At 40.3% G+C, this 27332-nt stretch overlaps 2 protein-coding genes across 6 annotated transcripts in view; one reads left to right on the top strand and one right to left on the bottom strand.

Moving 5' to 3' along the window:
- Positions 1-12216, top strand: part of sec22a (SEC22 homolog A, vesicle trafficking protein) — a 29498-nt gene extending 17282 nt beyond the window's left edge. Inside the window, exons 4-7 of the mRNA XM_022209479.2 lie at positions 4322-4501; positions 7649-7767; positions 8670-8735; positions 9027-12216. Coding sequence (XP_022065171.1) covers positions 4322-4501; positions 7649-7767; positions 8670-8735; positions 9027-9227 — 566 coding nt within the window. The 3' untranslated portion in view covers positions 9228-12216. The remainder of the gene's footprint in view (positions 1-4321; positions 4502-7648; positions 7768-8669; positions 8736-9026) is intronic.
- A 6057-nt stretch (positions 12217-18273) lies between these two features.
- Positions 18274-27332, bottom strand: part of adcy5 (adenylate cyclase 5) — a 211104-nt gene continuing 202045 nt past the window's right edge. For 4 of the 5 annotated variants that reach the window (XM_051958889.1, XM_051958888.1, XM_051958887.1 and 1 more), the window contains one exon: positions 18274-23848. In XM_051958889.1, coding sequence (XP_051814849.1) covers positions 23720-23848 — 129 coding nt within the window. In that variant the 3' untranslated portion in view covers positions 18274-23719. The remainder of the gene's footprint in view (positions 23849-27332) is intronic. The other variant, XM_051958890.1, reaches the window with a different exon arrangement.

Here is a 27332-nt window from a genome sequence, read left to right as displayed (position 1 = left end):
CCTCACAGGGAAGACTTCGTAGTCGTAGAAATTAGAGTTGCACTCACAACTTTTAGGTTCATACTCGTAAAAACAATCCTAACCCTTAATTTATCAAACTCATGCATATGACAGCAGAATTTTGTGTACAAGTTTTTTATTAACATACAAATGTTTAACATTACGAATACGAATGGTTAGAATCGTGGATGAATACTTTTGACAGTAATCTTACTCCATAGAATATTCCTCTTCAGAATCTGAATAAGCCATTATTTGACAAAGTACTTTGTCAGCGTTGACCAGACCTCTCGTTATGGTGAGTTTTCTCGCTCTAAAATGCGCCGTCTTGCGCTGTTACGCTCCGACGAAGAGTCTCGTCTCCTCGGTTTTACTCCTAAACTTTGAATGAAAATGCCCACAAATGATGCTCAGGTTGAAGTTCCAGGTGTCCGCCATCTCCTGGTATAAAGTAGTAACTGCATGAGGCACTACATTTGAAGCTGTGGCTTGTTATGTTCAGCAATGTTGCTTGGCGCAATATTGCGACTTTGGCGCTTAAAGGGTTAAGTATCAAATGAAATGTCCATTAAGGCAACTACAACACAATTGTGATTAAATTAACTGTCAGATCAATTAGTGTAATTTAATCTTTAGAGCTATGCAAAGTAGTGCTGCCTTACTGGTTGCATAACTTTAATGAAACTGCTGCAACACGGAGAGTGGACGTTTGATATTTACTTTCAGTGTTATTTCCACATATAGTGGCTGCCTGATTGACCCTTACAGTGTAAAGAGAGAAGTCAAAGGTTCTGGCTGTAGTGATAGGTTTAATTGCGTATTCTGACCACCAGAGAGCAACGATATATGTTGAGCTACGTATGTGCAGAGCGTAGAAGAAGATGACTAACCGTGAGTGCATGTATATTTTTAGTGAGAGCGGCTGAATAAAGTTTAACTTCGTGAACCCAGTTTCTTCATTATAGTCGAAACAACCCGCTGGCTACTCAGGAAAACTATTTAAACATGTAGTATGAGTTAAGATTAGATTCAATTAGAAAATCTTTATTGTCCCAATTTGGGCAATTTGATTTGCAACAGCAGTCAGCAACCAAATTCATACCATAAAAAATAGTGCAGTACAATACACAGAAACATAGAGATAAATAATAAATATCATCAGGTAAGTTATCATGGCTATATATGTTGCCTACAGTGCAAGGACACAAGCATAAAGCTTATTTAGAAGCCCTACAGCTGATGGAACAAATGATCTGAGGTATCTGTTTGACTTAGCCCTCTTAGGGAAGGTATACCTTTTTCCAGATGGCAAAAGTCGAACTCAGCATACAGAGGGTGACGTGAGTTGGCTAAGAGGAAGTTAACACACTGTACAGGATTAATAGAAATTACACAGTGGCACTCAAGCTTGCTATCATTGAGAGGCAACAATTGCTGTTCTGCCAAAAGGTACCAGGTGGAACTTGCATTCTAGACTTTCTTTTCCAGGAGTACGTAGATGTAAATAGACTTCTGACTGTCACTGTTTGGACCAACAGAAGTCTTGTACAAACAAAACAACCACATACCGTTGCACACACTTTGGATATTCTGGGAAATGCAAAAAATAAAACTAGAAGGTGCAGGGCTCCAGAGTGCAACCGTTTTGCTCATACATGCAACCAAAAATCTGCCAACTTTCTTCATTGGTTGCACCGGTGCGTTCGACATTTAGCAGCTCTGTTTCTGTTTGTGTAGATTTTTTTTTTTTTTTTTTTTCCCCCCACCCGCACTCTGTGTTACATCACAGATTGGCAATTGTTTGCTCTTTGAGTTGCTTCACCTGAGTCCTCCTCTGCTGCTCTGGGTGCTGTTAAACTGCTGCTGTGCCCTGTGCTTTGACTCACAGTTGTTTTTATAGCTTGTGACTTGCCTCTTAGAGTGAGTCACGACAGCTTGGTGTTCTACTTTAACTCATATTGTACTGCATATATTGGTGACATTTGAGTAATTTTCACCTTATTAGAGACAATAATGAATCACAGTGTGCGCCTTTCTTCATGCTTTAATGCCCTTTGTGCACTTTCTTGCTGTTATTCCATTCTGGTGATGGGGTTTATTTTTTATTTGCCAACTTCTGGTGCTCCTGCTGTTTCCTGCTGTCACACAAGATTATTTAATTTGATTTGATTTGCCAGTTGTAAACACTGTCGATGTTCCATGTTTGGGATAACTCATGTGGGGCTTTAGGTTACCCTGGGGTTGGGGTGAGGTCAACAGATTGTTTAATCTGGGAGGGGTTGGCCGTCTGGCCCTAGTAATTATGAATGCACTGTTACTCAGTCATAAACCTAGAACCGGTCTCTGCTAAGCTACTCTACGCTACTCTGCACCCATTGTCTGTGCACATTCTCAGCCCTTTGGTACTAGCTGATGTATGCAGCTTATTAAAAAGTGTTTTTTTCTTTATCATTTGTTAAGAAATCACAGCACAACACAATAGACCACCTTTTTCACTTGTTATTACAGCATCAAAAGATGTAGTTAAAAAAAAAAAAGGGCAAACCTAAATTCCTTACACTCTCATCATGATGACAGTACTCCTGGTTCTGGATTACAGCGACATCATTTTACAAAATGACCCCAGCTCAAAAAATTGGACACTCTTTCGGGGTTCTCACCAGGATTTTTTTACAGCGTAACGGCAGGGACGGCCCAACACTATGCGCATGCGCAATAGCCTTCATTAAATCTTGCAAGCGGCCGGCCCAGATGTCAGCCAATGAGCGTCACGCAGATGCTCCAGTTGCTCGTGATTTAGGTCACTGTTCACCATACATTGCATCACGGAAACAACCGAGACATGCTAATTGTAACCCTGAGATTGGAAACGACTCTTAATTTTAGACTGGAACGGGTCAATTGACAGGAAAATACGGCTGAGGTGGGGAGACATAAATGAACCTAGATAGGCACCCAGTCGATAAAAACAAACGCACATGGCGTTATCTGTGAAAATAACTCTCTTTCACAGCGCCAACTGCCGCAATAAAGAAGTTTTCTCACATAAATATGTAAATATTACGCATGCAAATGTGCTCAAAACACAATACCACAACTTGAAAGGCAGCTTAGCGGCCCTAATCACAGCATAATCTTTTGAACTGACAGAGTAACGGCCTGTTACGCTGAAATGCGCTGGCGAGAACCCTGTCTTTATCACTCAGCCATCTACTTTGCCACCATGACACCCTTCACACTCACCACTGCGATCTTTATAAATTGGCACGGTGGCCCTCCCATCATACCTGGCAGCTTCACCAATTGTTTCATTTTGTTTATGTTAATTCTGGAGAAAACACCTCCATACCTTTCTTCTCTTCTGCACCTTGCCAACAATTCATATGATAATAATAATAATAAAAATACATAGAGCTAAAAAAACCATACATAATGAAAGAGGCAATCACACTAGGTCTAGTTAATACATCAAACTCATCATCCCCAGTACGTCTATTTTTGGCCATAACTCCTTTCACTTTGCAGCAGCTAACAACTGGAATACCGTACAAAACACCCTCAAACTTGCAACTTTGACTCCACTCACCACCTTCAAGCTTGAAGTCCAACAGATTGTAGTTGAATGTTGTTCTTGCTGATCACTTCAGACCTTACTTACATGGATACATATATATATTCTTGTTGCATTTTGGACATGAGTGTCAATTACAGTTTTGTGTGTCTTGACGAGTTACATATGTGTGTTAAATTTCATAAGTCTAGGTAACACCTACTGCCCGTGGTTCCTGTTTAAAATTTTCTGGGTGGTGTTGTGGAGTCATTTTGCCACACACATGTGCAATTCTCCAAAAATGTCAAATGTTTCACCGGTCCTGATGCGTGTGGCAATTGTGTTGAGCTTTTGAGCATTCCAAACCTGTCAAAAAGTACTTTGCTTGTTATAGCAGCAATGCGTTGCCATGGCAACCACATTTTATGAATAGTCAAAACACAGTGGCATTGCCAAAGTGTGAACACTGAGCTGACCAATTTCCAGAATTACATGACAAAGTTTAGGGCCATGGCAAGTGCAAATGTACTGCCTCAAAAGCAAATCCTCGCATTTGACAACTTCTTCTGTATATAAACTTTAGAAATAACTCAATGACTAATAATTTTAACTTCTGTTTATTAACAAATCATTTCAGAATTAAACCAGAGTTTGAAAGATTGAAATCTTGCCCTGTCAGTGACGTTGTCTCTGATACAGAGGAACTTTTCATCTCCCTTTATTTCCTCCCTGTATTACTGTGGGATTGTTGTCCTGACTGTTATCCCTCAGACACCTTCATCCAGAAGACCAAGCAGCGCTACAACAGCCCTCGTTCCCTGTCAACCAAAATCAACCTGTCTGATATGCAGACGGAGATCAAGCTGCGGCCGCCCTACCAGCTTTCCCCTGAGGACCTACAGGCTATCAATGGATTCTCAGTGCACACAACCTCCAAGTACAAGGGCATCGGTAGGACATGAGCCGACACTGCACACACATACACACCAAATACAAGATAGATTCCCTATGTAATGGACTACTTAATTAATTTCATGTCCGTCCGGGGGTCAATAATGTTATCTCATTTAATCTTTTCATCTACCTCTCATTACTTGGCACTATTGACACTGGTACTATTGGCTTTGCAGCACTGTGACATAGAAGGGTCACTGGTGGTTTTCCTCAAAATATCTCTTTAAAAGTATGATATTGAACGCACCCGTCTTTGTTCGTATTGCTTTTGAGCTGCAGAGTTTTAGAGACACTCCCACCTGCAGATTCTATCATCAGCTTAAATAAAAATATTTAAGCACTCTACCAAATGAATTCCCATCTGTGCAGCCTATTTAATTACACTTTTTGATTTATCGACCACTTACAGTATCATTTTTTAAAAAATTTTTAAATAAACAGTTATCTTACTGAAGGATATTATAGGCTCATTGTTTTTAATATGAAATAAATTATAACATTCCAATGTAGTAACTGTGTAATTTTAAACTGGAGATAGACCGATTTTCGACCTGGCTGATTATCACGGCCCATAATTTACATTTTTCTGATTATCTGTACTTTTATTGGCCAATTACAGATCCATTAAATGCGCTACTTCAGGTCTGATGCAGCTTCCTCACTGTCTGTCACCACTCTATGGTCTCACAAATCTCTCTCAAACAGAAACTGCAAAAACTGAACAAAAAAGACAAACTAGGAAACTGGCTTCTGTCACAATGGCTAAGGCTATGCTAACAGCTAGCAGTTAAGTCCGAAGACAGCCACAGATTAACCTGAAACAGAGTCTGGAGAATAATAATTATTAATGCTTTAATATCTGGAGCTTAGTGGACAATAAAAGTGAAAGATTAAGAAAATAAAAGAGCAGGAGACAAACTGATCGATCTCAGTCGATTCCACATAAACAGAGGAGAGCTAATTTAATCACTACTATTGCTATTTTACATTTTCCTTATTAATTACGAAGCCTAGTTATCAATGTCAGTTTCTCTGCTATCACATGCTGTTAAAACATTACATGTAATGTATATTGGTCCCAAATATCAGTTATCAGCCTTTTCCAAAAAACAATTATCAACGTTGGGCCTAAAATTTGCATGTTGGTTGATCCCTGTTTTAGACACTACAAAACTGAAAGTCTCATAAGTTAAGTTTAATTCAGAAATGCAGTATGAAACACAGCTGTTTCTTGTTTTCATCATTGCTTTATTGAGGATAATACAGGAAAAACGGTGAAACTGGTAATCAGATATCCCTTTCCTCAGTCAAAAATTTCCACTTGTTGTTCTATGGCTCAGACCCCGTACTCTTTAGATGCTCCAGAAAACAACCTTTTAGTACACACTCTGTCACACCTCAGTTGCCCCTAGCTAAATGATGCCACCTCAGGTCACTTAGTGCTTTTGTGTTTTCCTGTCATATTCAGAGCAGCTCTCCACGCTTTGTTCGCTCTCGGTGGACCTTGCCAGTCTCTGTTTTCTCAGAACATAAATCATTTTGTCCTGAGGGCTGAAGTATGCTAATCTGATAATGGTCGCTCATCCTTTTCTGTCAATGCGCCACAATGCTTTTTGAAATTCAGAGGATTTAAAAAAAAAAAAACAGTATATGCTTGGCTTATGTCTGCTTTTTAGGGATTTATCCCTTTTTATGCTGCATTCAGACTTTTCTCTGGGGTTTGAGGTGCTATCTAGCTTTGGGAGGTGGTGGTTAAGGAGGTGTGATTGCAAAAGACTCTGTTTTGATAAATTTTCAGCAAACTTTTTTTATTGTTTACTTGAGATAATATCAGTCAAACTGAGGTTGAGTGGATTTGACTCAGTAGAAAAATACATGACAAAATAGAGAAAAAATAAATTATTAGTGTTATTATTATCTCAAGTAAACAATAAAAAAAATGAGTTTTCTGAAAATGTATAAAACGGAGTTACCTGTGTTTGCAAATGAAGAGTTTTGGCCTGTTTTTTTTTTTTTTATTACACTAGATATTGTCTAAAACTGAAATAAAATCTGTAAATGAACTACTTAAATATTCGCTATTATTCAAATCTTAATATACATAATTTTATTTGAATATTGATATTTTTATTGCTTTAAATACTATAACAACAATTTATTGTCTTGGTAAAACCTACAAAAAAAGAACGTGTAAAAATGTTGATTTTAGATGTGGACATTATTTACAGTTTTTGTGTGTTCTTTTATGGGTCACATGCAGTTATTTTTTTTAATTAATATTTATATATTTTACTTCCCCCCCCCCCCCCCTGTGATTTTACTGGGTGTTATCATTAATTTGACAAATAGAGAAAATCAGCAAAATAACATTTGAAGAAATTATATTTTTCAATTCAGAGCACAAATTTTATGAAGAGATAAAATGTATTGATTTATTTCATTTGCAAATATTACAGCTTTCATTTGACCACGTCACTTTCATAGCTTTGTTTGCCCTTTAAAATCTTCTAATTAATCTTTTGTAGTCCATCATCCTGAGGTTTTTTGTATCGACCACCTGACAACACTTTGACCGTCAGTTTCACTGACTTATTTAATTCAGTGCTATAAATCTAGTTTTTTAATTTCTTTACTTGTGAAAAGGGCTACATTTGTTATATCTCCTGTCATCTAGCTCTACTGTTTACATCCACAAGAATTATTCCCTAACCAAAATTAGTTGATGGTTTCAGTCAAATATCCATTGAGCTGTTTGATTAGTTTGACAATGAACACACCAACTACACTAGCATTTGTCCAAACACTGATTGCTGATTGGCAGGTCAGGTCATTCCTGTTGTGAGCTTACATTTGCATTTTAGATCAAGCCAGTCTCTCAGCTTCTGCATTATGTGTCAGCACATAGAAATCTCGCTGTTGTTTTTACTTTTATTCTGATATGCTGCTTTATATGTCTTAAAGAGCTCTGAAAACATGTAGGTGCCATGCTTAAGCGTTTCTATGGGAAGGCCCTGGTATACAGCAGATTTTTTAAAGAAATAAATAGTTATTTTTCATAAAATGCAGATGATTTTTTTTTACACTGTATACTTTGGGGAGCAGAATTTGCAGAGTCTGTAACACTTTATCCTTGTGCTCTTCCAGCTCCCACACAGATGCTGGAACCAGTGACTCTCCCAGGCATTGTGTCCTGTGTGCTCAGTGTTCTCTGTGGAGGCCTGAACCTGCTGCGAGGAGTCCACGCTATAGAGAGCATACTACAGGTACAGATGACTTTCAGGCAGATTCAGATTCTCTTTAAGGGAAATTTGACACAGGGCTGGTTTTTATAGAATTCACTGTCCGTTATATTGCTAATAACATTAAAGTTCATTAATTTATTCCTGGAATGTGTTGCCGAACAGAAACAATCAGAGGATCCACCCGATCAGACAAACTTTCAAGTTAGTTAACTTATTTGTTAGAGGAGATGAAGGCAAACGTGTCATTATAAACATTCATCTAAGCTTAATATTCCACTTTCTTGCTCAGGTTGGACATCCTGTATCAGTGTTGTTGAGTCTGCAATCTGCAGTAAAAAGGAAAAAAGTGTTTGACACTTAGCCAGGCTGTTTTCTCCTGACTAGATTCTTGCTTCTGTTGTATCTACTCTCAGATGTATGTTGCTTTGGATAAAAGCATTTGCTAAGTGAAATTGTAGAACTGTAGTAGTAAGAGGTGATAACCAACATCATGCGTGTGCTATTTCCAGTTTACCTACAAATGAAGAAGTTTACATTACCTGACCAATTCTCTGAATCCTCAAGTTTCGTGTTCCTTCCTTGTTATATGATATAGATTATCATTATTGATTAAAATAATGGTTAATACTGCTAAAAAATGACTGAAATTGTCATTGACTGTGTTTTTCCATTAATTAAAAATTGCAGAATTGATTGTGCTTTGGTGCAAGAACATAGCTTAGTTGTATACCTACAATTCTATTCCTTAAAATCATAAATGTCAGATCATATCCCATTTATGGGATTTAGGCTATTTCAGACTAAATGGGTAAAAAAAATAAATCTAGGAACCTCTGAATGTTCTTGTCATATTGGTTTTATGATGAGTTCTTTAGACTTGAAAAATTAGCTATTTCTCTGTTCTCTTTTCTTCTTACATGCAGAATGACGATGAGGACTTTAATTATGTGATTGCCTTCTTCCTCGGCACAGCAGCCTGTCTGTATCAGGTAAGTGAAAGTGCGGTAAGGGCAGCCAATCACTGGCTGTCTAACAGACCTGCACTTTACAGCTCAGCAACTTGTCACCTAGACTAACATTAGCAAAAGCTCAGTGCCTTTCAGCCCACTGCCTCCTCTGAAACATTTTCATCAGGTCCTTTTTTGCAGCTCCTTATTCTAAATGGAGAACTGCGAGTTGGTGGGAAACAGATTCATCAAATGGGATTTCTTTTCAAAAAAGCTATTGACCAATTTGCAGTCATGCAGTGTTCATATTCTCCTTTGCCATTCTCTTTTCAGTGCTACCTGTTTGCCTACTTCTCTGTCTGGAGGAACAGTAAATCCTTCCTGGCGTTTGCGTTGATCTGTCTGTCCAACATGTATCTGTATGAACTGAGGAACATGTGGCAGATCCTCTTCCATGTTGCAGTCGGGGCCTTCATGACCCTACAAATCAGACTGAGGCAACCGCTGGGCAAAGCGCCGGACTACAATGTCTGACAAAGACCTTAAACACAACAGACAAGTGGACCTTTTATTCAGATATCCTGGAAATACTGGAGATGCTACTGGGGACAAAGTGGACATGAAAAACAAGCAGAGTACAGGAAGAAGAAGAAAAATTTAAAAATGCAACATCACATTAGTCCTGTGTACTAAATCCTAGCACTAATGGACAGATCTCACTTTGGATTTTTAATAAAACTCTGGTACAGCCTGAACCATATGAGGACATTATTGGATTGATTTTGGAAGTTATCTCCCCGTCTGATAATGATTTTTACTTTCTTTGAGTGCAGCCATTATTTTGGTCAGAGTCCTGCTTGCAGGTAATCCAGTCTTGCAAACTCCCTGTACATCCAACATTAAGTATTGGAACTAGCCTGTTACGAATAACCCATGACCCTTCTCACAGCAAAATGCAACTGTTTTAAAGTTATTTTTTTTACTTAGGAATGTATCAAACAATATTTGCATTCCAGTTCTAAAAATGATAGTTTTGCAGTACCTTACTACGAGGACTGTAAAAAAAAAAAGTCTTTAAAGAAATTAACTGAAGCTTAATACATACACACCTGATCAAAGTATCAAAAACAAGCATCATTCACCCTAGACAGTAGTCAAAATATGCTAATGTAGTATGAATATGATCAAATCTGCTCAATGCTGATGCACGTCAGAGCTGGAAAATGAGCAGTAGTGCGATTCAGTGGGTCACCAGAGCATGAATTTACATAGAAAAGAGAATTTGACCAGATGTTTGATTAGAGCTTGTGGTTATTTGAGATTTAATGTTTGAGCTAAAAAGACATTTCTGCTCGTACACATGCATCATTTATGTTTGATATTCAGCGACATCAGTTCCTTGAGCTCCGTCAACAACACTTGAAGTCCAAAGATACCCTGTGGAGTTTTCTTGTAAACAAACACAAGAGATGTTTCCATTCAGTTTATTCTTTACAGCCTGTAAGAAAACACAGGAGGTGCATTTCATTCCTAACAAAACACCTTACACAATTTAATTATTTTGAATCCAGGATTCGTGAAGTCACTGTTTACTAGCTTGCATTCTTCTTCCCTGGTGCACATCTTGGCATATTAGTGCCACCATTAGACAAATGGTATGGAGTCACAACACTGGCAGTGCTGTATGTTGCATCACCTGTATGACTGCATTTAATGCATGTGTGCTCTTGTGAGTACACAATGTAAACACAACAGGGACACATTTAGAAAAATCCCTTTTTAGGGCTACCAGAGATTTAATAAAAATTCCACAGGGAACCTTTAACTGTGAAGTGTAAAAACATACAACAGAAAATAAACAATCGCAAATTTAAGAAAAGTTTAACAAACTCTAAACATTTACATAAATTCTTAGACTTCATCTATGTCCTCACATACAGTTATTCTTTTTTCTTCTTTTTTGCATGTGTACCCATGGATACCTGACCTCGTGCACTACTCTGGTTTAGGTTTTGGTTATGGTTATAACTATGCAATGCTGCCTTGTGTGTGTGTGTGTGTGTGTGTGTGTGTGTGTGTGTGTGTGTGTGTGTGTGTGTGTGTGTGTGTGTGTGTGTGTGTGTGTGTGAGACCCTCCTTGAATTATGATGTTCTGTAGCATCAACAGACAACAGTCATATCTTACTAAGGGTTTGTCATTATGTACAAGTTTCATTTTGCTATTTATTTACATGACTGATTGTTCTGAGACACATGGTCACTGAAGATTTATACAGATTTTATGAATTTTGTTTGTTTTGTGATTGCTCCATGTTTATGCTGACCTAAGTTTTTACTAAATAGCTCCTGCTTCATTTGCAACAAATGGCCTGTTAGCATTCATACCCAACTTCCTAGCCTACACAGCCTCGAGCATATGCCATTGTGAAGTGACTATATTAATAAACAGGTCTGTGTTGGCAGCAGCAAAGATGCATAGTTGAGTTGTGGAGGCCAGATGCAGGCTTCCTTTTCCTCCCTCTAAACCCCTCACTTTAGACGTGGCTACATCTGCCATTTATGACAACAAAATTTCAATCTCTCCTTTTCCCCTGTGTTGTGGATATTTTCACAGCATAATTACTATCAGGAGATATGGTGTGAGATTGTTCAGGGAATTATAGCATGATTTCTTGGCTTCCTGCACCATCAATTGCAAACAAATGAGAAGGGTAGAGAATTAAGTCATGCCTTTATTGTTCATAAAAACAACTGTGCCAAGATTGTCATGTCTTTTTTTTTTTTTATAATCCACTCATTAAAAGAAGTTAAAGAGTAAAGTCACACAGCTATACTCTATGTCCATCTGGTATCAGCACTACAGTTCTGTCAGGAGACTACTTCATTCTTGTATGATTCATCGTCGCCCTGTGAATGTTTTTCTGCTTTCCAACAGCAGTGCCACACCTATATGACCTAATAGTTTTTTTCCCCCACAATATGGTTCAGTCTTGATTGGGGCTGAATTGTGCTTCACTGACTCAGATTGCAAACTTTCTCCTTTCTATTAGCAGTTACCTTTAATTTGTCATGTGAGTGTGCTGTATAAAAATGGGAAAATTGAAATCTAAGTCTTTTGTACTGATTTTCCAGGTATGCAAAAAGAATGTGATAGTTTTTCATTTTCTCTGAAACTTTTTTGACAACACAGCTGAAAACATTTTTAGATTTTGTTTCACGTTACACTAGCAAAACTGAATTCCTTTGTCATTACAATACAAAAATACTATGGAAAAACTATATCTGATGTTAAATGGAAGAAATTAAAATCTGCTGAAAATGGGTTAAAACGCTGCTTTTAAAGCAAATCTGAATACTTACATTTTGTGCAGTTTCTGTTGCAAACAGTAGTAAGAATTCATTATGATGCAACCTGGTCCTCTTCAGTGTATTCGAATCATGTCTACCATCTGTAGAGGAACTTATTTTCTCTGTCAGCCATGAAACACTGAACATTAAAAAAAAGACCATACTATTACAATGATATTGATATCTTTTTGTCATAGTACTGTCTGGGCTTAATCTGGTATTTGATTGTGTCTGACTAAGTGATTCACAGATTCCAATGAATCAATGAAAAAGGAGCTGCAGAACTTCGCCTGGAGGAAGGGAAATGAGGTTTCTACGGGAGCAAGAAAGGAGCTTCGGGTGGCTGAACCTTGACCCATGGTGCATTTTTTAACATACCGAATGCAGATTCCGGGAATAGGACTCCCACTGGCTCTCTCCATCCCTTTTGCTTTGCATGTGTTAGTTTTCAAAATCCCCATACAACTACTGAGGATTTGGATTACATAGTATTAAATTTGACAGTTTAATGACAGTCCTTGCCTCTCTGTGTCCAAATGTTCCACCAAAACAATGCCCTCTGTCACTATTTTGATGGGACACTTGCTGCATCCTGGGCTTAGCTTTGTAAAATGCGACTGTGATTGGTTTAAAGAACTTTAACCAAACATAAGTTATATAATGTATTGTCACTTATGATAATGAGGTGCAGCCAAACTATTGACCGAGCATGGTCCCCAAATAGCAACGTGAAGCTGCTGTCATGTGGGGTCAGGTCAAATGTACGTAGTCACATTGGCATGCTGACCGATGGTATCCCAGACTAGTCCAAGGACTGTCACCTCTCTGACAAGGAAAGAATGGGAAGGAGCAAGAGGTGGAGCAGTACCAATTACAGTAGATATAGTTGCGCTCACCTCAACACATAACCATGTATGAGTCGCTGGTCAGGTGTAGTGGTACTTACAAACCCCCTGCTTAGTGCTGCCATGTTGGAGTTTAGGGACCCCACAATTCAACTGAGATAAGAGAGGGGGAGATTGTGCGAGTTGTGTGTTCTTATGGTAATGAGCAGCAGTTCAGAATACCCAGCCTTCTTGGAGTTTTGGGGAGGCAGTCGGGAACAGATTCTGTCTTCTGACTGTATAGTTCTACTAGGAACATTTTAGTGCTTATGTGGGCAATAATGGAGAATCTTGGAGCAGGGTGATTAGGAGGAACAACCTGCCAAATCTAAACCAGAGTAGGTTTGTTTTTGGAAATCTTTGCTTGGCTTCAGTTGGCCTCAAACATCCCAGACAAGCATAAAGTAGCTCAAAAATGTACTTGTTTAAAGAGCAAGAGTGTCTTGGACACTGTTAGGTAGAGGAACAGAACTGTCAATTGATATGTTTCTTGAGTTTGATCACGTATCGGTGAAGCAGAGGTTTCAGAGGAAGTCAAGATAAATCCTCGTGGTAATGTACCAAAAGTGGATGAGATTCACCCTGAGATGCTGAAGGTTCTTGACATTGGTGGGCTGTTTTGGCTGACATATCTTTACTGTTTTGTGAACGTTTGGGACAGTACCTGTTAAGTTACAGACGGGTGATGGTTTCCATTTTCCAGAGGGTTTGCTCCAGTTATTGGGGTATCACTCTGCTCAGCCTCACTGGAAAAGTTTATCCCAGGGTGCCAAGAAAGGAGGCAAGGAGAAATGTGGATTCTATCCTGGCTGTGGAACAATTTACCAGCTCCTTACCCCTTTGGTGTTTCTAAAGCAGTCATGGTAATCAGATCATCCAGTCTATGTGTGTTTTGTGGACCGGGAGAAAGCCTACAACTATGTCCCCCAATGAACCCTAGGGATCCTTGGGGGCATCTTGTCTCTGATTCCATTTGTGATATGTACAGACAGGACCTAGACATCCAGTGGGAGTTGAGAGTAGCGATGCTGCTCTTTCACATCAAATGGAGGCAATAAACGTGATTTGGGTATCTGATTACGATCCCTTGGTGCCTTCTTTTGGACATTTAATAAGCACATCCACCTGGGAGGAACTGCAATGATAAACCCTAAACTTGCTGGAAAGATTTTTTTAAAATTTCATTCGTCCGGCGCTGCATGGAAGGACACGACAAACCAAAGGAATAAACACTGTTTTCGTCGGCTGCTGCTCTTAATTCATTTACTTTGACTTTGGGCCTCCCACGATGAACTGGAAAAAGTTGCTAAATAAAGGGATGTCTGCAATATCTGCTTAGTGTGCTGCTCCTGCAGCCAGCTGTGGATAGGCAAAAGATGGATGATATCTGATGTATGTTATTGTAAAAAACAAAAAAACTTGAATTGTGGTATAATGATTTGATAAATGCAAGTATCATGTAATAGACAGGAGAACAGGTACAAGTTCTTATAATTTAAAGATTATATCCACTTAATCTTGGATCTTGAAGCATCGAGAACAGTGTATCTTACTGTAAATGAGCACTGGGGTTTTAGTTTCGAAACATAGTGAGACTGATGAGTTTAACACCGCTTTGAAAGATTATTATATTCTCTTTGGAGCAACAGAAATCAAACAGAAATCAAAGGTGTGATGTTCAATGTTGTTAGTGGGTATGTTCCACAGGTAGGATGTGAGCTGGAGGAGAAGGAGAAATTCTGGTTGGACCTTGATGAAGTGATGCAGAGCATCCCTAGAAGTGAGAGAGTTGTCATTGGTGCAGACTTCAATGGACATGTTGGTGCAGGAAACAGAGATGATGATGAGGTCATGGGCAGGTTTGGTATCCAGGAGAGGAATGCAGAAGGACAGATGGTGGTTGACTTTGCAAAAAGGATGGAAATGACTGTAGTGAATACTTTCTTCCAGAAGAGGCAGGAACATTGGGTGACCTATAAGAGTGGAGGGAGGAGCACACAGGTAAACTACATCCTGTGTAGACGGTGTAATCTGAAGGAGATCAGTGACTGCAAAGTAGTGGTAGGTGAGAGTGTAGCCAGACAGCATAGGATGGTGGTGTGTAGGATGACCCTGGTGGTGAAGAAGATGAAGAGGGCAAAGGCAGAGCAGAGGACCAAATGGTGGAAGCTGAAAAAGGAAGAGTGTTGTATGACTTTCAGGAAAGAGTTGAGACAGGCTTTGGATGGTCAGGAGGTGCTTCCAGATGACTGGACAGCTACAGCAAATGTGATCAGGGAGACAGGTCAGAGAGTACTTGGTGTGTCATCTGGAAGGAAAGGAGATAAGGAGACTTGGTGGTGGAATGAGGAGGTGCAGGAGTGGATCCAGAGAAAGAGGTTAGCTAAGAAGAAGTGGGACACTGTGAAGACTGAAGCGTGTAGACAGGAGTACAGGGAGATGCAGCGTAAGGTGAAAGTAGAGGTGGCAAAGGCCAAACAAGGGGCTTACGATGACTTGTATGCTAGGTTGGATAGTAAAGAGGGAGAGACTGATCTGTAAAGGTTGGCAAGCCAGAGAGAGAGATGGGAAGGACGTGCAGCAGGTTAGGGTGATAAAGGATAAGGATGGAAGTGTGTTGACAGGTGCCAATAGTGTGATGGGAAGATGGAAAGAGTACTTTGAAGAGTTGATGAATGAGGAAAATGAGAGAGAACGAAGAGTAGAAGAGGTGACTGTTGTGGACCAGGAAGTAGCAAAGATTAGTAAGGATGAAGTGAGAAGGGCATTGAAGAGGATGAAGAGTGGAAAGGCACTTGGTCCTGACCTGTGGAGGTATGGAAGTGTCTCGGAGAGGTAGCAGTAGAGTTTCTGACTGGGTTGTTCAACAGGATCTTAGATAGTGAGAAGATGCCCGAGGAATGAAGAAGTGTGCTGGTGCCCATCTTTAAGAACAAGGGAGATGTGCAGAGTTGTGGCAACTACAGAGGAATAAAGCTGATGAGCCACACGATGAAGTTATGGGAAAGAGTAGATGAAGCTAGACTAAGGGCAGAGGTGAACATCTGTGAGCAGCAGTATGGTTTCATGCCAAGAAAGAGTACAACAGATGCAATATTTGCTTTGAGGATGTTGATAGAGAAGTACAGAGAAGGTCAGAAGGAGATGCATTGTGTCTTTGTAGAGCTGGAGAAAGCTTATGACAGGGTGCCCAGAGAGGAACTGTGGTTTTGTATGAGGAAGTCTGGAGTGGCAGAGAAGTATGTTAGAGTGGTGCAGGACATGTATGAGGACTGTAAGACAGTGGTGAGGTGTGCGGTAGGTGTGACAGAGGAGTTCAAGGTGGAGGTGGGACTACATCAGGGATCAGCTTCTTGTTTGCTATGGTGATGGACAAGATGACAGACGAGGTTAGGCAGGAGTCTCCATGGACTATGATGTTTGCAGATGACATTGTGATCTGTAGTGAGAGCAGGGAACAGGTGGAGCAGAAGCTAGAGGCGTGGAGGTTTGCCCTGGAAAGGAGAGGAATGAAGGTTAGCTGCAGCAAGACGGAGTATCTGTGTGTGAATGAGAGGGACCCAAGTGGAAGAGTGAGGTTACAGGGAGAAGAGATCAAGAAGGTGGAGGATTTTAAGTACTTAGGATCAACAGTCCACAGCAATGGAGAGTGTGGAAAAGAGGTGAAGAAACGTGTACAGGCAGGCTGGAACGGCTGGAGAAAAGTGTCAGGTGTGAGGTGTGATAGAGGAGTTTCAGCTAAAATGAAAGGAAAGGTTTACGAAACTGTGGTGAGACCAGCCATGTTGTTTGGTCTGGAGACAGTGTCCCTGAGGAAAAGACAGGAGGCAGAGCTAGAGGTAGCAGAACTGAAGATGCTGAGGTTCTATTTGGGAGTGACCAGGATGGATAGGATCAGGAATGAGTACATCAGAGGGACAGCACATGTTAGAGGCTTTGGAGATAAAGTCAGAGAGGCCAGACTGAGATGGTTCGGACATGTCCAGAGGAGAGAGAGTGAATATATTGGTAGAAGGATGCTGAGTTTCCCACTGACAGGCAGGAGGCCTAGAGGGAGACCAAAGAGGAGGTTTATGGATGTGGTTAAAGAGGACATGAAGGTTGTTGGTGTGAGAGAAGAGGATGCAGAAGACAGGGTTAGATGGAGGCAATTGATTCGCTGTGGCGACCCCTGAAGGGAAAAGCCGAAAGGAAAAGAAGAAGAAGAAGAAGTAGACATTAATGCCGTAATGGACTAAGTGGCAGGCCGGGTGCTTGTTGGCACTTTAGCATTTAATTTCAATATCTTCCATCATATATAAACTGTAATCATGATGAAAAGAAGACAAAGGTCCTGCCTAGCATCAAGTGAGGAATGTAGTGCTCCTGCCCTCTGTTGGTGAGCTACATGAACATGTAATATGAATGTCAGTTTAAACACAAGACACTCGTGCAGCACAAAGCTGGCTCATACTCAGAGGTTTTAAACAGTATTGCACAACAACGTTTCTCATTTGGAGCAACCTGCTTCTAGTAAACAAAACTGTAAATGGCCAAAAGTATGTGGACACCTTATCTTAACACATTTGTTTATGGACTTGGCTGTGCTGTGTACACAGAAGAGTCTTTATATTGAAACAAGAAAAGTGATGTTAGGGCTTTTTTAGATGATGTTGAGCCTCATTAGAAAGATCTACTAGATCAGACCCAGTAGCACTGCCTAAACCAGGGGTGTCAAACACACCGACTGCGGTTCAAAATGGCTGGATGACTTTGCAAAAGACAAAAATTACACAGAAGACATTCACTGCAAACAGTAAATTTGTTAAACAATAAATTTCAAGTAATTTCTAGATCTTGACAAATTGTTTTGGTCATGAAGCAAAATATATTGTCGAGTTCTAGATACAATGTGATCTGTAAGTTGTGATACACACATCTCAATAAAATGAGGCATAATATTGTCAAAATTGGGCTTACCTTTCTTAAGAAATTTCAGGTTGTTCATAATGTTTTATAAAACAATTTTTCATTAAGTGTGAGCATTTTCAGAATGTACTTTTTTTTGCACTAAAACAAAGGATAAAGTTTGGTGTTATCCATTATTTATTGGTTACTGTGCTATGTTTTTATGGTCCGGCCCACTTGACATCAAATTGGCCTGCATGTGGCCCCTGAACTAAAATGAATTTGACACCCCTGACCTAAACTATAGCATTGCCACAAAGTTTTGGACACTTCTTGTATGTCTTGTCTATAGCTATATGAGTATGCTGAGATAACAGCTTTCACCAATAAATAGGCACCAGTCTGAATCCATCCAATATAGGCAGAATATGCAAGAAAAAAAATAATCTGAAATCATGTAATACCTGTGAAACATCTCAGCAGTTTATTTTACTGTAAAAAAAAAAAGGAGCATAGTGTTTAGCATGACAACAAAAAACAACCCATGGTTTTGTCTCTGAAGCTGTTTTTGTCAGACACTGCTTCACCTTCATCATGTCATTATGAGCATCCTCAGCTGCAGAAATAAAAAGCATGTGATCTTCCCCTAATCTTCCAGAAAGTACAAACTCATCCCATCATCTCTGATTTGTGCCTTCTCTCCAACACCTCACGTTCTCCAGTGGCACATTCATGCACAGCAAACAGTACAACAGAAAGGGGCTCACATGGGCGCAGAAGGGCACTGCAATCAATGGGTCAAATGGGGTGAATTTTTAAATAATGCGTGTAAAGATAATGGTGGCAACAGTACAGTATATTAACAAGACAAAAAACCACCAGAGCAGACCAGTGCAGAGTTTTCCTCATTCCACAGGCTCAAAACAAACATTGTGGACAAATGCCATCCTTCTTTAGTCCTTTTTTAATAAAGGAAAGTAAAAGAAAAGCCACCAGGATTTTAAAGATAAGTGTAATTGATAGCTTCTTCTTTTTTTTTTTTTTTTTACTGTCAACAAAATCCCATGAAAAGACCAAACTGTAAAGATCTTTTAAATAAGTATTGTCAGTGGAGTAATATACACTGCTCAAAAAAATTAAGGGAACACTTTTAAAAAACATCATATTTCAATGTGGGGGAAAACTGATAGACTGTATATAAAGATGGACGTAGCATCTGGCTCCAAAAATGACGCCCACCCGGAAGTGTCAAAAACTCGCAATATCACGCCGTCCGCTAGGGTTGGCTCCAACAAGCTTTTGCTCCATAGACCCCAATTCATCACCGGAAAAAATAAAATTTGATAGACTGACTTTCTACAGCTCAGGATTTTTTTCCCGTTAGTTTTCATGGTCAAAATGAGAGATCAGATGGCCGATCTTAAAATAAAAAAATACTGAATTCTAAATAAATCGTTAAAGTTGGTGGAGGCAGGGGGCGTGGCTATCTTCAGCTCTCAGTCTGGCCCGCCCATAGACTGGTCCTGCCCCGAGTTGCTCTCCGGTCCAACCTGTTTGATAACGCTTTTTACGTCACTAGCTCCAAAAAAATCCAAAATGGCGACCAGGAAGTAGTAAAATCCGGGCTTCATTTTCTCGGCGTTGAAACCAATGGGTGACGTCATGGTTAGTTCACGCCTGGGAAAAACGAAATGGATATTTACATTGATATGGACTGGATAATGTGTTAGGAATGAAAAGATGCCACATTGTTTGATGTAAAATGAAAATTATCAACCCCCAAGAGGGCTAAATTCAAGACACCCCAAAATCAAACTGAAAAACTGATGTGGCAGGCTTTTTCAACTTTCTGATATTCCTTGGCAGCAACTCAAAATGGTATTCAGTAGTTTGTATGGCCTCCATGTGCTTGTATCCATGTCTGACAATGTTGGGACAAGCTCTGAATGAGACAACAGATGGTGTCCTGGGGTATCTCCTCCCAGAACTGGACCAGGGCATCACTGAGCTCCTGGACAGTCTGAGGAGCAACCTGATGGTGTTGGATGGAACAGAACATAATGTTCCAAAGGTGTTCTATTGGATTCAGGTCAGGTGAGCATGGGGGCCAGCTAATGGTATCAGTTCCTTTATCCTCCAGGAACTGCATGAGTTCTCCTACCTACCACATAAGGCCGGGCATTGTCGTGCACCAGAAGGAATCCAGAACCACTGCACCAATGTAGGGTCTAAAAATGGGTCCAAGTATTTCATCCTGATGCCTAATGACAGTCAGGGTGCCATTGTCCAGCCTGTAGAGGTCTGTGCGTCCCTCCATGGATATGCCTCCCCAGACCATCACTGACTCACCACCAAACCGGTCACAGTGAACAATGTTACAGGCAGCATAACGTTCTCCACGGCTTCTCCAGATCCTTTCATGTCTGTCACATGTGCTCAGGGTCAACCTGCTCTCATCTGTGAAAAGCACAGGGCGCTAGTGGTGGACCTACCAGTTCCTGTGTTTTATGGCAAATGCCAACCGAGCTCCACGGTGCCGATCAGTGAGCACAGGGCCCACTATAGGACGTCGGGCCCTCAGACTACCCTCATTAAATCTCTTTCTGAGTGTTTGGTCAGAGACATTCACACCAGTGGTCTGCTAGAGCTCATTTTGTAGGGCTATAGCAGTGTTCATCCTGTTCCTTACTGCACAAAGGAGCAGATACCTGTCCTGCTGATGGGTTAAGGACCTTCTACAGCCCTGTCCAGCTCCCCTAGACAAACTGCCTGTCTCCTGGAATCTCCTCTATGCTCTTGAGACTGTGCTGGGAGACACAGCAAACCTTCTGGCAATGGCACACACTGATGTGCCATCCTGGAGGAGTTGGACTGTATGTGGAACCTCTGTAGGGTCCAGGTATCGCCCCATGCTACCAGAAGTGACTCTGACCCTAGCCAAATGCAAAACTAGTGAAAAACAGTCAGAAAACATTAGGAAGGAAAAAAATGTCAGTGGCCTTCACCTGTAAACTCATTCTTGTTTTGGGGGTTGTCTCATTGTTACCCCTCTAGTGCACCCGTTGTTAATTTCATGAACACCAAAGCAGCTGAAACTGACTAAAAACCTCCTCTGTTACTTACTTGACCAGATCAGTATTCCACATGTTTGACTGACTTGATGCAGTACTTAGATTAAAAAGTGTTCCTTCAATTTTTTTGAGCAGTGTACTAATATATCTTACGCCTCTGTACTACAAAATGTCTTTGTTCTGAAAAAATACATTAAAATTCATTAGTGAGCATTATACAGTTTTGACAATGACACAGAAAGCATGGAGTGTGTCACTGAAAAAAACTTGAATAAAAATACATTGATGAGTCTTTAAAAGCTAACTTTTTGGATTATATTTGCATTAATATTATCCAAATCTAACCTCAAAAAGATCAAATATTTTAATTTTCTAACTTCTATTTATTAATTATTCGCAAATTCTGCCTTTAAGCAGTTTCACAAAATATTTTTTAAAATGCTTCTAAATTGTTTGTGATTCCATTTATCAGTACATGGTAAAATGTTTGCTTCTTGTTTAAATATGTACTGTGTTCATTAAAAATAGTCAATATATTATATAAAAATACACTGAAATCCAACCGACTGAGCAGCAGCCGGGGTCTGACTGGCCTGACTCCTGTCAACACACTGCTGCTGGCAAATCAGAGCATAAGCTGCTCCTCTTTGCATTCTAATTACCTTTTAATTATTGCCTCTGCCAAGGAGGTAACATTTTCATTGTCAGTCAGCAGCATTATGCAAAAACTAACATCCCAATTTTCATGAAATTTGATGGAAAAGTGGAAGAAACAACCCGTTAAATTTAGGTGTGGAAGCAGTTTGGGTTGTGAAATCGCACAGAAGAGTGGACTAATGGCTTTGGCGGAGGTCTGCGCTCTCTGAGTGCTCTCCTAGTCTTTTATTATTGCATATGCATCATTTCAATTCAAATTTAATTAATTTCTGGCAAGTGTGTAAAAATTCACTTTATTTATAGGCAGCATTTAAACAGAACTAAGCCTAATTATTACAATGGCACTGCAGTTCATTCTGAGTCACAAATAACATCCCAGTGCAGTAAATAATTACCAGCCTGACACACCAATATGGATTTTATAGCTACAGTCCTAATTAATATGCACAAATCCAGTGTGAGCAATGTTTGTTTTCACAGGAAATGCAGCATATGAAAATGCATAAGGGATATCAGAAAGCATTGAAGATTTTGCATGTAGATTTTGGTCTTTTCATGAGATCCTTTGAAGCTTTGATTGAATTATTTTTGAAAACCTGGCATGAGATAAACTAAGATAGCCAAGACAAACTAAACCAGATGCAGCATCTGGTCATAACATTGCTAAAATTGCTCAAGTCTATACAACAGGTCAGTTTGTCTGATGACATGCTGAGAAATGATGTAATACTGGAGAAAACTGCTTGGATGAGAAAAGAAAACAGCAGATGAAAGGGCACATTTCCACACGAGCTCATCTGTCCACAGGAAGAGAATCTTCACCATTGTCAGAACAGAGTCCATATTAAAGGCCTCATCGGAGATCATTGGACATTCATTGGGTCGTACCATCTGATTGAGCAAGCAAGAGTGGGTCGGTGGACAGGTGGACGGCTGAAAGCACTGCAGTGCAAAATGGCTTTTTTGGGCACCAGAAACTGATGCATTTCCATCCTCCAGTCTGTCATTCAAAGCACACCTTTGCTCAATTTGACACTTTCTTCTTACCGTGAGATTGAAACACATCAACGATAGGAAATCATCATGAATGGCGTCTAATCAACAAACGGCGGGCTTCCTGTCGATCGAACATGCTCAATTTCGCTGAAAAGAGCAAGACAAAAAAAAAGGGCATTCAGGAGTGTCGATCTGCTAAAGCTAAATGGCACATTAGCTGTGGCTGTGATCAGGCAACACCAGTGAGCACTACTGAAATCCCAACATGAGAGTTATACAGTATGTACATCTGAATACACACTGGTGTTAATAGATAGCTCTCTAATGTATTAAGGTACAAAATATAGAATCTTAAAATATCTCATAGGGTTGGTGTTCCGAAGTCAAAATATAAAAATTTTGAAGATTAGAAAAAGCTCTTCGCTGACATCCTCTTAGTGTGTTTATATGCTGTTGATACTATCATAGCAGGTTGTGATTTCACACGTCTGATCGGAAGCTTTCTGTAAACACTGGGTAGCATCTTCTCTCTGTACAGTCGAAGAGGGATCTCCTCATTTGCACTCTTCAGCAAGAAGACATAACTTGCTGCGACTCCATCAATCTGTTAATTACTTGATGTGATTAGATATCGATAGCAGGACGGATAGTGCTGCAGTGCTGGCTTAGTGTCCACATTTTCGAGATTTGTACCTGGATCACAACAACATGGACAAAGTGTTTTACAAACAGTATATGAAATCAAATACATACACATAAAACCTTCTGCGTTTTACATGTACATACTATATATACTTCACCAGGTGAAAGGCAGAAAGAAAGAGAGGAGGTGATGTAGCTTATGTCCTCCTGCAAGGTTTGTCCAAAAACCCTTCGGTAGATTGAAGTGAATCAAATTTCTAATAGAACGTTATTCCTTCGTGACCGAAATTTGTCTTTGCGCTCTGATTGGACATCTTTGGTCTCAACGGCAGATTCAAGCTAGCAAGGCCTCTGCCACCCGTAAGCTCTTCCGCAAGCTGAGCTTTGGGATGAAGGCTCTCATCCATTGTGGGCTTGAGAAGGGTTCGGTGCTGCGAGAAGAGAGTAAGTCTCCGTCCGCCGAAAGTTATCAGAAGTCTGTGAGCCTGCTTGTTTTGTCATAAGGCGCTTAACCTGTTATGTGTCTGTCACTCAATGTGGGTTAACTGCTGGAGGGTCCATTGGTGAGGAAGTAGGTCATCATCTCCCCTTTGCCCTTGACTGTGACCACGCCTCTGTATTCCAGTGTGTAATTATAGGAGCTCAGTACCTGGTACAGATCGGTGGTCACCTGAGGGCAGACAGCAGATAGGATACTTAGTGGACAGATTTGTATTCTCAATTTTATAAGACTGCAAGATATGATCAAAAAGTTTCAGAACTCATCCTGTTTTGCATTAATGTAGTACAGTACGGTCATGCACATGCAACTGATGCTAGCAGCAACTCTAGTAAATCAGGATTCTATGTCATGTCACGTGATTAACATTGTGTTAGATGCATTTTTATGGTTGCAGAATATCTGCAGAAGAAGCACCATGTTAAAGTCTGCAAAGATCTTCATTAGCAAGTGCAGGATGACTCAGTTTTCATATCAAGCATTATCATCGGTGATGAGTTTGATTTATGGCTACAATCCAGAGATCCAAAAGCAGTCTGCACAGTGGAAGAGTGTACAGTGTTTTAGAAAGCAAATCATGTCAGGAAGGAACCAAGAACATGTTTTCTTTAACATTCACAGAGTTGTGCACCTTGAATTTATCCTCCAAGGTCTAATCATCAGTACAGAGTTCTACTGCATGTCCTGATCTGTGTGATAGAGACCATTTTATTCAAATTATCAGAGATGTGTGTGATAGTAAGTGGGTGCTCCATCATGACAACACATTAATTCACAGTGTGAGTTTTTTGGTCGCACAACACATACAGTGCCTTGTGAAAGTATTCGGCCCCCTTGAACTTTTCAACCTTTCGCCACATTTCAGGCTTCAAACATAAAGATATAAAATTTTAATTTTTTGTCAAGAATCAACAACAATTGGGACACAATCGTGAAGTGGAATGAAATTTATTGGATATTTTATACTTTTTTAACAAATAAAAAACTGAAAAGTGGGGTGTGCAATATTATTCAGCCCCTTTACTTTCAGTGCAGCAAACTCACTGCAGAAGTTCAGTGAGGATCTCTGAATGATCCGATGTTGTCCTAAATGACTGATGATGATAAATAGAATCCTCCTGTGTGTAATCAAGTCTCCGTATAAATGCACCTGCTCTGTGATAGTCTCAGGCATAGGCGTCAGTTTAGGGGGGGACAGTGGGGACGTGTCCCTCCCACTTTTTGTCAGGGGTCATTTTGTCTCCAACACATTCAAATTCTTCACATGTAAGCCGTTGTAAACCCAGTTATTTTCAGCAGTATAGAAAATTCCGACGCTCCTGAACGCACCATCCGCACTCGGCCGAGAGTTGCACAGACACGCAGCACACCTTCGTGAGGTTAAAAAAAAACTGTGCAGATGCTAAATTTGCGCCCGTGCCAAGTGGAAGCTCCGACCAGAGGCGTGCAGGGGCAAAATTTCGGCCCGGGAGAATTAGTACTATAGCGGCCCACAGACCCCTCTACCTGTATGTACCGATAGCTCAAAACGTTAAGCCTCCGCCTTTGGTGTGGTGGTTGTGAGTTCGAACCCAGCTTGTGGCACTTTGCCGCCGTTCTTCGACATTTTCTCAAAGTGCTGTGGTCTCCACCCCCCCACTTTTAAAAACAAACTGACGCCCTTGGTCTCAGGGTTCTGTTTAAAGTGCAGAGAGCATCATGAAGACCAAGGAACACACCAGGCAGGTCCCAGATACTGTTGTGGAGAAGTTTAAAGCCGGATTTGGATACAAAAAGATTTCCCAAGCTTTAAACATCTCAAGGAGCACTGTGCAAGCAATCATATTGAAATGGAAGGAGTATCAGACCACTGCAAATCTACCAAGACCCGGCCGTCCCTCTAAACTTTCACCTCGAACAAGGAGAAGACTGATCAGAGATGCAGCCAAGAGGCCCATGATCACTCTGGATGAACTGCAGAGATCTACAGCTGAGGTGGGAGAGTCTGTCCTTAGGACAACAATCAGTCGTACACTGCACAAATTTGGCCTTTATGGAAGAGTGGCAAGAAGAAAGCCATTTCTCAAAGATATCCATAAAAAGTCTGGTTTGAAGTTTGCCACAAGCCACCTGGGAGACACACCAAACATGTGGAAGAAGGTGCTCTGGTCAGATGAAACCAAAATCGAACTTTTTGGCCACAATGCAAAACGATATGTTTGGCGTAAAAGCAACACTGCTCATCACCCTGAACACACCATCCCCACTGTCAAACATGGTGGTGGCAGCCTCATGGTTTGGGCCTGCTTTTCTTCAGCAGGGACAGGGAAGATGGTTAAAAATGATGGGAAGATGAATGGAGCCAAATACAGGACCATTCTGGAAGAAAACCTGTTGGAGTCTGCAAAAGACCTGAGACTGGGACGGAGATTTATCTTCCAACAGGACAATGATCCAAAACATAAAGCCAAATCTACAATGGAATGGTTCACAAATAAATGTATCCAGGTGTTAGAATGGCCAAGTCAAAGTCCAGACCTGAATCCAATCCAGAATCTGTGGGCAGAGCTGAAGACTGCTGTTCACAAACGCTCTCCATCCAACCTCACTGAGCTCGAGCTGTTTTGCAAGGAAGAATGGGCAAGAATTTCAGTCTCTCGATGTGCAAAACTGATAGAGACATACCCCAAGTGACTTGCAGCTGTAATTGCAGCAAAAGGTGGCGCTACAAAGTATTAATGCAAGGGGGCCGAATAATATTGCACGCCCCACTTTTCAGGTTTTTATTTGTTAAAAAAGTTTAAAATATCCAATAAATTTCGTTTCACTTCACGATTGTGTCCCACTTGTTGTTGATTCTTGACAAAAAATTAAAATTTTATATCTTTATGTTTGAAGCCTGAAATGTGGCGAAAGGTTGAAAAGTTCAAGGGGGCCGAATACTTTCACAAGGCACTGTATTCTTGCTCTCCATCCAACCCACTTGCCAGATTTGGCTTCTTGAACCAATTTCCTTTTCCACAAACTGAAATTCAAGTTGAAGGCTTGCCGTTTTGACACACACACAGAACAGTACTTTCAGAGAGTATTGCAAGCATGGCAGGAGCAATGACAGCAGTGTATAGCTACACAAGGTATAGTAGATACTTTGAAGGGGATGGGTGAGCAAATTTAAATCAGGTACGATTTTTGTCTCTTAACAGTGCACACTCAGGTTTCTGATCACACCTAATATGTTGTAATTGTTTAGTACCCAGTAATTATAAGTGACCACTGATTTGGTGACTTGAAGTTAAAAGATTGGCCAGTAATCAGCCACTCCAAGCGATCTTGTAACACTTGTAATACTCCAAGAAATTTAGGTATGATAACACGATCAGCACCAAATGCCATTTGTGCTGAATCTATGTCAGCTGTGTCAAAATACCGAGTCTTCAACTTGAATTTAATTTTGGGAGAAAAAAAAAGTTGCTGTTTTTGAGTAATGTTGTGAACAGATAGACAAAAAGACAAACTAATGTCGATCATTACATAACTCGGCCATGTTCCTTGGCGGAGTAAGTATATTCTTTTTTTTTTTCTAAAGATGCAGTGGAGACATTAAATTAAATCAAAGGGTACAGCTCTGAGTAAGCAAGTTTTAATGTTCTGGATCAGATAGAACAAAACCAAAATG

The sequence above is a fragment of the Acanthochromis polyacanthus genome, chromosome 14 (assembly GCF_021347895.1).
Source record: "Acanthochromis polyacanthus isolate Apoly-LR-REF ecotype Palm Island chromosome 14, KAUST_Apoly_ChrSc, whole genome shotgun sequence".
In the NCBI taxonomy this organism is placed as follows: Eukaryota; Metazoa; Chordata; class Actinopteri; family Pomacentridae; genus Acanthochromis; species Acanthochromis polyacanthus.
Note: the sequence above shows the minus strand (reverse complement) of the source record. Positions and strands in the feature narration are given on the sequence as shown.